This window comes from Carex rostrata, chromosome 12 (genome assembly GCF_964058835.1).
Source record: "Carex rostrata chromosome 12, lpCarRost1.2, whole genome shotgun sequence".
Classification (NCBI taxonomy): domain Eukaryota; kingdom Viridiplantae; phylum Streptophyta; class Magnoliopsida; order Poales; family Cyperaceae; genus Carex; species Carex rostrata.
In genome coordinates this window covers 157,536-168,346 of record NC_135929.1, presented here as the reverse complement: position 1 = coordinate 168,346, position 10,811 = coordinate 157,536, and the positions used below count along the sequence as shown (strand labels likewise).

Genomic DNA, 10,811 nt, shown 5'->3' with positions numbered 1-10,811 from the left:
CCAGGGATCGTGGCGGTCCGCTATAGAAGTGGACCGCCAGCAACCCTGGCGGTTTGGTTATATTTGAAAAAAATCAGATTTTGAGGTTATTTTTGTAAAAAACTTTTTTTTTTGGGTTATTAATAAAAATGGCCGAATAGTTTTAATTACTGTAAATACCTAAAATATTATTATAAACGTACAGTTACAACTCTTACTATGATTTCACAATCACAAATACCTGTACTGCTAACTTCAATTTCTAGTTTGAACATGCTATCAAGGACGGATTTAGGTAAGTCATTCGTATTATTTTAAAATTTTAATTATGTATACAGAAATTTAATTGAGTTTTATTTTTTTGAGAATTCTTTTTGAATAACAATCATTAAATTCTTTTTGAATAACAATATTTATTTCTACACTAAAAAAAAGTTATATTTATTTTGAGAATTCTTTTTTAATAACAATCATTAAATAACTTAAAGTTTTTGTTTTTTTTCAAAAATAGATACAACTTTTTAAAAATTAAATATATTAGAAGGATCACAATATTTTCTGTATTTACCTAGAAGTGGCTTTTGAACCGAGATCAATAACTCATAATCCAAGCATTTTTTTCCAATAACACACAAAGAAATATATTAATTTTTCTTACAGCCGTGAAAAATTCAACCTGAAAAATGTTGATCCGGGTTATTTGTCGTAGTCTTCCTAATAAATCAAATTATATAATATTCCATCTATTTTCAAAGATATGTATTAAATATTTCTAATATTTAAATATAAAAAATAAATAACTTTATAATTTTTTCTGTTAAAAAAAACAAAATTGCAAAAAAAAATTGCGGAAAGGGAGTTTTGAAAAAAAAGGCAAATTTTTTTTGCGGAAAGTAGGCCTAAAACCGCAAAAAAAAAAAAAAATTTTGCTGGTTGAAGTTCCAAAACCACAAATTTTTTTGCAATTTGAGAAATAACTCGAAAATCTGAATAGTTTTTGAAATTCTTTATTTTATTTTGGATACGGGCGCGCATGTGCCTAAAAGGTTTCTTTTGATTTACAAACTTTTCAAATTTTAACTTGTTATATTATCAAATCATAATAAATACTAGCATTGTGTCCGTATATTGTAACGAGAATATATTATAAAAGACAAAAAATCTCATACAAAATAATATATTTAAAAAAAATGATATATCAATAAAAAAATAATTATTCAATAATAAAATATAGACCAACATATTCTCATATAAGGATATGTTTGGTTGCAATATTAGAATAGTTAGAATAGCAAAATTGGTGTTTGTCTTATTAGAATAGTGTGTTCCAACTTTTTTGTGAAAATAACTTGTTTTAATAAGACAAACAAGTTTGATTCCCTATTATAGTTATTCTAACACAATCAAATACCGAATAGCTTGTTCTCAAGAATAGCCTATTCTCATTGCAACCAAATATATCCTTAGATATAAAGTTCATTCCATACTTATGAGCTTTTTTTTTATAGGTACATAACATTTTTTTTGTTATGTTGCTTAACGAAGAATCAAGAAAAAAAAAAAGATCATCAAAATAAGTTTTATTATTTGAGAATAGTAAATAAGAATAGAGAAAAAATAGTGATTTTTAGATTAGTGTGAAAATGGTGCTATTCGGATTAGTAAAAATGTTGTTTGGATTGTACATTTGGAATAATGTATAGTTGTAACCGATAAATAATAGTGCTAACATGGTGCTAACTAAGAGGAAATATAGGCAAGTGAGGTCTTAAACGAATTGTCACAACGTAGAGATAACATAAAGTAGTGTCAATTTTGTCATTTCGGGAGTGTGTTGACGAAAATCCGAGAAAAAAATCATTTTTTTCTCTCTTTTCACATTTTCAAATAGTAGTTATTCCAACATTTACAAGAAATAGAGAATAACAACTATTCTAACTATTTCGAATAACAAAAATATCGTTTGGAAACACATTGCTATTCCAAATAGCAGCTATTCTAAAATAGCCTCTATTATTAACACATCCAAACAATATTATAATAACAGTACAACACAACATATAAAAAATTAACTTCATCGTAACACAACAACGATACAAAACTAAAATCTTAAACACAACACGTATGGGTGAGTAAATTGCTCATAACTCGTGAGCCGCTCATAACTCACTCATTAAATGCTCACTTAAACTCGCTCATTTATCAACTCGCTTAAACTCGCTCATTTATTAAATGAGCAAGCATGAGCATGCCCCAATTCGCTCATAACTCACTTATCTAGGATTTGTCACATCTAATTCTTGCCACATTCAATCCCAAATAAATTTTTGCCACATCAGCCTTGCCTCATTAAATCTTGTGTAATATTCATAATTTCTGCCACGATAGCTGTTGGATTTTTATTAGTGTTGTTGTTAGTTTATGTTGGATTATTCTATTTTTGTAATATGTTGATTGTTGTCTATTGATGCTACTCTGAAAATATTATACTTTGTTGGATGATACTATTGATTTTTGTTATATTATATTGTTGTTTGTAGGACGATAGCTGTGAAAGTATCACTGTTGAAGTATTGATGATACTGTTGATTTTTGTAATATAATTTTATTTTTATTGAATTTTTGTTATATTTTATTTAAATAAATTATGATAATTTATTAAATTTTAGTACTCATAACTCGTGAGCAGCTCATAACTCACTCATTTATCAACTCGCTTAAATTCACTCATTTACTAAAGGGACGTGATATGAGTACCCGCACTCTCATCCCCCCATTTTATTTGTTCAATCTTATCCACAGTTCTCATGATCTATAAGTAATTTTGCGAATCTAAAACCACGAACGTCTTCTACGCAATTTTATCTTTCAAATGAGATCCATGATGACATACTTTCGGATTCATTGTCACACAAGTATTTATACCTAGTATTTTTCACATATGACACTGCTGACATTTAAAAATATTAATATCAAGTATTACAAGTATTTATACATATGCACGTAAGTATTTATACCTATGTGGTCAACTATTTTTGTTAGAGAAAGGTTGACGCAGGGACGATTAGGGAAATGTGATGCGGAGATGCGGGGTCCGTGATTAGGGATAAAATACTTACAAGTATCGGTATAAATACTTGCACGATGAGGTATAAATACTTGCACAATGAGGTATAAATACTTGTGTGACAATGAATTTGAAAGTATGTCATTATGAATCTCATTTGAAAGATAAAATTGCGTAGACTACGTTTATGGTTTTAGATTCGCAAAATTCCTCATAGAACGTGAGAAATGTGGAAGATATTGAAAAAAAAAACCCACCTCTAAAAACGTATATGATTCTTCTCCCATGTAGTTTGAGTGGTCCCTCTATATAGTTATATCAAGTTAGACATGCAAGTATTAATATCTTAATTTGCAAGTATTAATTTATTATCTTCGAAGTATTTATACCCATGAATTTAATTAAACTTGGAAGATCACAGTGTTGTGAATAAATTTAATTAAACTAGTTAGTTAAGTTAATTTATGAAAAGTTAAAATCTGTTTAAGAGATGAAGGTACAATACAGATACTGAAGTGTGAGGATTGAAATAATTATTTTTTACTAAATGAGCGAGGATAAGTATACCCTAACTCACTTACTTATGCTGGCTCATTAATCACCCGTAACAACACGACACAAGTTTTTGCACTCTAGACGCGACCATAAAATGAATTGTCCGTAAATCGGGTTCATGAGCGAACCAACACCGATATTTTGGGCCCATTCTCAGACAAAACCCCAGCTCCCTCGCTTCGCATTCTCACAGCAGCCTGTTGTAAAAATAAATACATTGTGGGAGAAAGAGAAAGACAGCGAGAGAGAGAGAGAGATGAGCGGCGACGGAGATGCGCAGGCGATTCCGCCTAACAAGACAATCTACATCAACAACCTCAACGAAAAAATCAAGATTGATGGTATTCTTTCTTCGTTAGTCTTTTTTCTTTTCTTTTTTCCTTGTAGCGTATTTGTAAGTTTCAATTCTGGGATAACTGGTGTTACCAACTATTTTTAGGTGTGTCCCCTGACCCTCTCTCCTTCGCGCTATTTAATTTGTAGGGTTATTTATTCCCCTTTTTTCGTTTTGTTTTTTGGTATTCACTGTTAAACCCTTGCTGTCTGTCTCTACCTTAAGCTAATTCTTGCTGTGTCATTGTTTGGAAACTGAATAGAAGAAGCAAGACGTTATTTGGACTACTAGACACTTTGGAATCATGCCTTGCAAATTAGGGTTTTGGGTAGACCTTAACACTTTTACTGGGAAAAAGATTAGGCTGGCTGTCATATATGTGATATTCTTTGGGGCACAAGCAAGATATCACCCTGTAACAATAATGCTCCGACTAAAGCCATGTTTGATTTGCATTTGGCAAGAATGAGCATGTATAGTTGAATAGAACCAAAATGTTTGATGAAACATGGACAAATTCATTGTCAAAATCAAATGATGAGAAAATACGATTCACTCCCTTCTCAATTAAGTCCTCAAATTGTGGCCAAGTTCAACTTCTCACTATGCAGTAGCACTTTTGCAAAGTTCTAAGTTATGACTATTCTATAATTGTATTATCATTTGATTCTTGACAATGAATATCCTTGGTTGCTTGAAATTTTGTCCTTTGAAGGGTTTTCCTTGCAAAATTCTGATCATTATCTTCATTATCAACAATTTTTGTGCTTTCTTGAGCAGAGCTGAAGAAATCATTACAGGCAGTTTTCTCTCAATTTGGGAAGATATTAGAAGTGCTTGCTTTCAAAACCCTAAAGCACAAAGGCCAAGCTTGGGTTGTTTTTGAAGATGTTAAGTCAGCCGCCGAGGCCTTGAAGAGTATGCAAAACTTCCCCTTCTATAATAAGCCCATGGTATGTTGCTTGTTGCTTTCTGGAGCACCAACCCAAACCCCCCCCCCCCCCCCCTTCAGAATTACAATTTAGTGATTCAATCCTCATTGTTTCTTCTCTTTCTTTCTAATTTATCTGTTCTTTCTTTGTGGTGGTGGTATTGGGACATTAAGGGAAGAGGGTTCACAAGTGCCACAGGTTGCTTATTATTGACCACTCAAGTTGCCACTGTATATAACACTACAATATGTAAACTTCTGTTGAAGAGATCAACTGAACTAATTTTGGAAAGTTTGAAGGCCTGAGTGGCAAAAGAAAAGGGCTCAATGTAGAGGATACAGTAAGACAATTGGTACATGATCTTTGTTTTACATAAAGCTGTCTTATATCCTTTTTCCACATCTTTGCTTCTTTGCAGAGGATACAATATGCAAAGACCAAGTCAGACATTGTAGCAAAGGCAGATGGAACGTTTGTTCCTCGTGAGAGAAGGAAGCGCCATGATGAAAAGGGTGATTTTGCTTTTTTTGTGAAAGATATTTTTTTATCCTCATTAGAATAGCAAGATGAAGTTCTTTACAAGGAGCTGGTTCTATGTTTGATATTATGACATGTACCGTACTATTGAGGTCAATGTCCGATGAACATATGAGCTTAGGCTGTATCAGATTACACAAACTACATACAAATGTGCTGAGGAAAAGCAAAAAATGCAATATTGTATAATAGCAACCAAATAGTGGTTTGCTAACGGGTTACCCGTGACCCGTTCCGGGTAACCCGTTAGGGGTAACGGGTAGGGCGGGTAGACGGGTAGGACGGGTACGGGTACAACCCGCAACGGGTAGACGGGTAGTTTTCCCAAAACCACTACCCTACCCGTTTATTACCCGTACCCGTTGCGGGTTGACGGGTACGGGTATCCCGGGTACGGGCGGGTTTTTTTTTTTTTTTTTTTTTTCCTTTCTGTTTTTTTCTGAATTTTTATGCTTTGAGATTCGTGCCAAGTTAAAGGACATCCCGGATGGAGTTTAGATATAGGAGTCCGTTTTGAGATTCATGCCAAATTAAAATTGATGACTCAGATCTCATTCTACAAAGTCAGGTATTGCACTGGATCTGAATTCTATATGGTGCCGCCAAAAAAATTTTGAAATTCAAATTTTGTAACGGGTCAGGTACGGGTACGGGTAGATGGGTACGGGTAGGCGGGTACGGGTTGGCGGGTAGACGGGTACGGGTACAACGGGTTTTTTTCAAAATTATGTTGTCCGGTCCGTTTATTACCCGTACCCGTCTACCCGTCTACCCGTTTGTACCCGGGCAACGGGTACGGGTACCACGGGTAACGGGTACGGGCCGGGCAAAACGGGTTCAACCCCTAACGGGTTTAGCAAACCACTACAACCAAACAAAGGACCAATTTCATATATACTGGACGACAACAACAACAACAACAAAAACCAAGCCTTCAGCCCCTAACAAGTTGGGGGAGGCTAGAAATGAAACCCAACCAGAGTAAGAATAGTGTTGTAAAATGATGGTTGAATGACTGAAAATATGAAAACAGCACAACTAGCTATATTTAAAATGCCAACAAGAAAAGAGAATTTCCATAACAAAAACATTCGTAGTTCTTCTTTTTGGCCTGTCATCAATGAAATACTAAGCACAGACTCTTAGGAAACTTTGTCATTTTAATGAAAACTTATGTCATACCTTATATTTGATTTTTTTTTTCCCAATAAATTTTAATTAGCAGATAAGAAAAAGAGAGACCAGCAACAGGAAGCAAATCAAGCTGTGATGGGTGTACATCCCTCGTATCCTCCACCCTATGGTGCAGCTCCACCTGTAAGTCCTGCCTTTTATAAGTTTCTGCCCTATAGACCTCAGAATATTGTATATACTCTTTAAAATAAAAATATGATAATGTGTCCTGCATAAAACAGCTTATGCCATCTTTACATCTTCTAGACCAATTTCTCTCTGAATTCCCAAACTACAATCTCCTTTGCTCATTACAATAGACACTACGGCGGAGGGGGAGGGGGGGGGGATATACTGTGTGCATATTTTTCAAGAAAATTTGGCAAAGAGAGGTTACAATTGGGAAAATGATGAGCAGAGATGATGTATTTCATATTTTGCAGAGCATAAAGTTTACATTGCGGCAAGCATGAAAATTTTCATTTTAGAGGATACATGTGGTATTTGGAGGTTTTACGTTTGAGTAGACATGAATTAGCTTCATTAGTCAACAGTAGTTCTCCTTTTCATCATATATTCTGTATTATATCAAAGCTAAATGCAAGTCAATTCAACCTAATGCCACCCCACCAGGCACCTTTATTCAGTAAATCCACCAGTATCACCCCAAAGCGTACTGGTACCAGTTTACCACCATCTGTTAGACCACCATGGGTACATTAACAGATTCAAGACAGTCATCCTGGCTACAAAATGATTTGTGATTATTTTTGTATCACTTTAAAACAGATGGGAGGTATGATGCCGCCATATGGAGGAGCACCTGTGCCACCTAGGCCAGCAATGCCAGAAGCTCCAGCTCCACCGAACAACATCCTATTCATACAGAATTTGCCGCATGAGAATAACCCACTGATGCTTCAGATGCTGTTTGGGCAGTATGCGGGATTCAAGGAGGTACGTATGATAGAGGCCAAACCTGGTATTGCATTTGTCGAGTATGAGAATGAGATGCAAGCGACCGTGGCCCTACAGGCATTGCAGGGATTCAAGGTGACACAGCAGAATGCAATGCTAATCACCTATGCCAAAAAGTAGAGAGGAGAGAAATGATAGGTTCTGTTCTGTAATGTGTAACTGGGAGAGTGGGACTGTAGATTATTTGTATTGGCTTCTTTGTTATGAGCTGTAGGCAATTCTTGGATTTGACATTTTTTTTTTTTTTACATTATGGTTATTGCAGAAAGATGTCTGTTTTTTTCATGGTGATTAATTTAGAACTAATTGCCTTTAAGAGTTTTGTACTTTTATATTGAATGCTTACCAATCATTTCGAGGAAAATGCTTTCAGCCGAAAAGAGGGAAATATTAGAAAATAACATTGATTCCAACTAGTTTTTACTAGAATGGATTTGTATCTTAAATTCAAGCTGAACATCATAATATAATGAAAGATTAAGTCTTCTCCATCACTCAAAAAACATTGAAAGACTGAACAAATCCATGATCATTGAGTAATCTGGAACCCCTGAACGCAACTCTTGTTAATTGCTATGGCCCATTAGCATTCTATGTTAGCAGCGGCAACTATATACCCTAACCCACTCTACATAACATAACCACTTGGGAAGTGTTGGTAAGCTGTGAGGTTTAGCTTGTTCCCTTCCTTTTCGGCTTTTTATTATGCTGTTTTCTTAATTATATCTTTGAAGTTATGTTGCATTCTCAAATAGCTCTTATGTCCTTCATAATGGTATATTCATCTCTTAATTAGCACGTTACTGATGCCTTCTTTATTTCGATCTTTTGTGAAAATTGCTTTTTAATTCCTTGGGTTTTTGTTTTCCCTACTGGCTGCCTCTGGGTCTATTTTTAAAGCTTTCATACGAATATGCTTCATGCTAATAAGCTGATTAAAGCTGCCAATCAATGCATGAGAGAAGAGGAATTGTCTACAGCAGTTTAAACCCGTGGCATGGAGAAGGGTGGAAATGCCTCTTTCTCAATAGACATCCCTTTGTCTGTTAACTGTCCAGAATTAGAAAGAAGGATAGCTTTTGGATTTGATTAGAGAAATACAGCTCAAAGAATCAATTGTCAAGACACTCATTCAGTCATTTGTAAGTGGCAGCTAAAACAAAAACAGGGAAAAGCATATGATAGTTGAGTTGAACCTAATTCACTAATAAGTAAAATATGATACTAATAGTTGAACCAAAAAATAAAGCTCACACATTAGTACATGTTTTTGATATGGCACTTAGACACCTATACTACAAGTAGCTCCCAAACATCACATACCCAATATACCCTTCAAACTCTCTCAAGCTCGGTTAAGTGTCGGTCAAGCTGTTCCTTTACCTCTCCTCTCCATGTTTGTATCAATTGCGAATGCTTTTGAATCAGCACATTTTTTGTTTTAAGTTCTTCTTCCATTATTGCGATCTCCTGAAATGATAAAATCAGAGAGGGAAAAATAGATAACATCCTCAAATTAAAGTTTCACAGTTTGAAGTCACTCGGAGCGGACACTTTGATTTTCCTTTTGATTTTTGTTTGGTCTACTTGGTGATGAATTGCAACATTTGAGTACATTGAGGGCTTCATTTGAAGTTGAGTTGCACAAATGTGAAGGCCTACGAGTTAATAGTTTAAATTGGTCCTTTGTTGTAGAAATTACTTTGAATTATGGATAGCTGAACTTAGCTCTAGCCTAGGTCTTCACAGTTGAAGAACTAAAATAAGGGTCAGTAGATAATTTTCACTTGGTTGAACAATCAAGCGTAATAGATGGTTTAATTTGAGACTGAATAACAAACTTAGGGTTAATTGGGTAAAACTGGAGATCAGTCTTACAATTGAAGAATCAACTTCAATTTGTAGAATTCATGCTGATCAAGTCAAGTGTACCTTTAAATCTGAATGAATAGGAGAAAGAAAAAAAAAGAGTGGTACCTGTTGGAGCAATTGTTCTTTAGTGGGCTCATCTTCCCTTTGAAGTGCAATGAAATACAACTGTAACTTTTTGGCAGCTTCCATAAAATTCCTTGCATGCCTTTCCACATCAACTACATGGTACAATGAAATATATACTATTTATTTGAGGACTTCTCTGTCGATGTTGCACAATTGATGATAAATTGAGGCAGATGTTGAGTTTAAATATTAATAGAGGTGCAATAGCAGGTACTTTTAATTTATGTTTGATTTATGATGCTGATTTCTCATAATGAAGCGTGCAGTCCTGGAATTAGAACTAAACACAATAACAATTTACACAAAGAAAACCTGTATTAATCACTGGTAAAATAATACAACAAAAAGATGATAAATTTAAATTTGCCAGTACTTATTGGTACAGGTCCTGTACCACCGGGTCAATAAAGGTAATCTATGTCTGATCTGATCTGATCTGACTGGTAATTTACTGATATGCAGGTAACAATCTATATGCATCTATTTGCAAAGGAAACGTAAGAGGAGGCAATGACGCATAAGCAGAAAGACAAACATCTTATCTGCATTTGAATGAAGCATTTGAATGAGAATGAAGCACAAGAAGAAAAAAACAGCAGAGAAAAAGAATAGAACGGACTCTGGTGGGAGGAATGGGAGCGATCCACAGCCTGGAGTTCGCGAGCAGGGAGGCAAGGGAGGAGGGCTGCCTCTAGAGCTGCCACGTGTCCAAGGAGCTCCTCCTTTTTTCGTTCTTCCGGGGAAATTTGAGGCAGTGGTGGTGATGTTTGCGACGACGGTGGCGGAGGCGTCTGAGCTGGCGTGGCCGCCGATTGGTGGTGTTGGTCGTCCATTCGTGTCGACTGTCGAGTAGAGTCTCTACTGTAGAGACTAGAGGAGAGTAGAGAGTAGAGGAGACTAGAGAGCCTGATGCAATGCAACTACAAAATTTTGTCTGCCTCTTTCCACAATGCACCCATAAGTAAATTATATTTGGAATTTACAACCTCCAAATTAGAACGAGGAGGATTCAAATGCCTCTATACTTTTTATTTATTTATTTATTTTTACATAATCTACAAAACGCTGTCAAAATTATTAAATTAAGTAGTTGTTAATGAATAGTCATCATAAAACATGTAGAGTTCTCTCAGCAAAGAGACAGATTTATATTATATATATATGATTCGTGCAGTTGCAGTATGGTGAACAAAATACGATTGAAACTTTTTGTATTAACATTTTCTTTATGCAAGGCAAGTATTCTATATTTCTATTG

General features: G+C 35.0%; 2 protein-coding genes across 3 annotated transcripts; one reads left to right on the top strand and one right to left on the bottom strand.

Annotated features, from left to right (window-relative positions):
• Positions 1–3,733: 3,733 nt before the first annotated feature.
• Positions 3,734–7,840, top strand: U1A (spliceosomal protein U1A). Of its 2 annotated transcripts, none has more exons than XM_078312816.1 (5): positions 3,734–3,942; positions 4,716–4,888; positions 5,286–5,379; positions 6,630–6,721; positions 7,367–7,840. In XM_078312816.1, the coding sequence occupies exons 1-5, from the start codon at positions 3,858–3,860 to the stop codon at positions 7,673–7,675; spliced, it is 753 nt and encodes a 250-aa protein (XP_078168942.1). In that variant the 5' UTR covers positions 3,734–3,857; the 3' UTR covers positions 7,676–7,840. The 2 variants fall into 2 exon arrangements, with proteins under 2 accessions (XP_078168942.1, XP_078168941.1); XM_078312815.1 differs by having other exon boundaries at positions 3,746–3,942; positions 6,627–6,721.
• Positions 7,841–8,639: 799 nt separating this feature from the next.
• On the bottom strand, positions 8,640–10,431 carry LOC144563352 (mediator of RNA polymerase II transcription subunit-like protein). Its single transcript, XM_078312817.1, has 3 exons — positions 10,173–10,431; positions 9,533–9,645; positions 8,640–9,025 (listed from the first exon to the last, which is right to left on the bottom strand). The coding sequence occupies exons 1-3, from the start codon at positions 10,384–10,386 to the stop codon at positions 8,891–8,893; spliced, it is 462 nt and encodes a 153-aa protein (XP_078168943.1). The 5' UTR covers positions 10,387–10,431; the 3' UTR covers positions 8,640–8,890.
• Positions 10,432–10,811: the final 380 nt, after the last annotated feature.

What these genes read in the sequence shown, in the direction of transcription:
- LOC144563352 (XM_078312817.1), bottom strand. Translation starts at nt 10,386, where the DNA reads ATGGACGACCAACACCACCAATCGGCGGCCACGCCAGCTCAGACGCCT. An exon ending in CTCCCATTCCTCCCACCAGA is followed by an intron (nt 9,646 to 10,172) that starts GTCCGTTCTATT and finishes TGTACCATGTAG; the next exon opens with TTGATGTGGAAAGGCATGCA. An exon ending in AAGAACAATTGCTCCAACAG is followed by an intron (nt 9,026 to 9,532) that starts GTACCACTCTTT and finishes TTATCATTTCAG; the next exon opens with GAGATCGCAATAATGGAAGA.
- U1A (XM_078312815.1), top strand. Translation starts at nt 3,858, where the DNA reads ATGAGCGGCGACGGAGATGCGCAGGCGATTCCGCCTAACAAGACAATC. An exon ending in CCTTCTATAATAAGCCCATG is followed by an intron (nt 4,889 to 5,285) that starts GTATGTTGCTTG and finishes GCTTCTTTGCAG; the next exon opens with AGGATACAATATGCAAAGAC. An exon ending in CCTATGGTGCAGCTCCACCT is followed by an intron (nt 6,722 to 7,366) that starts GTAAGTCCTGCC and finishes ACTTTAAAACAG; the next exon opens with ATGGGAGGTATGATGCCGCC.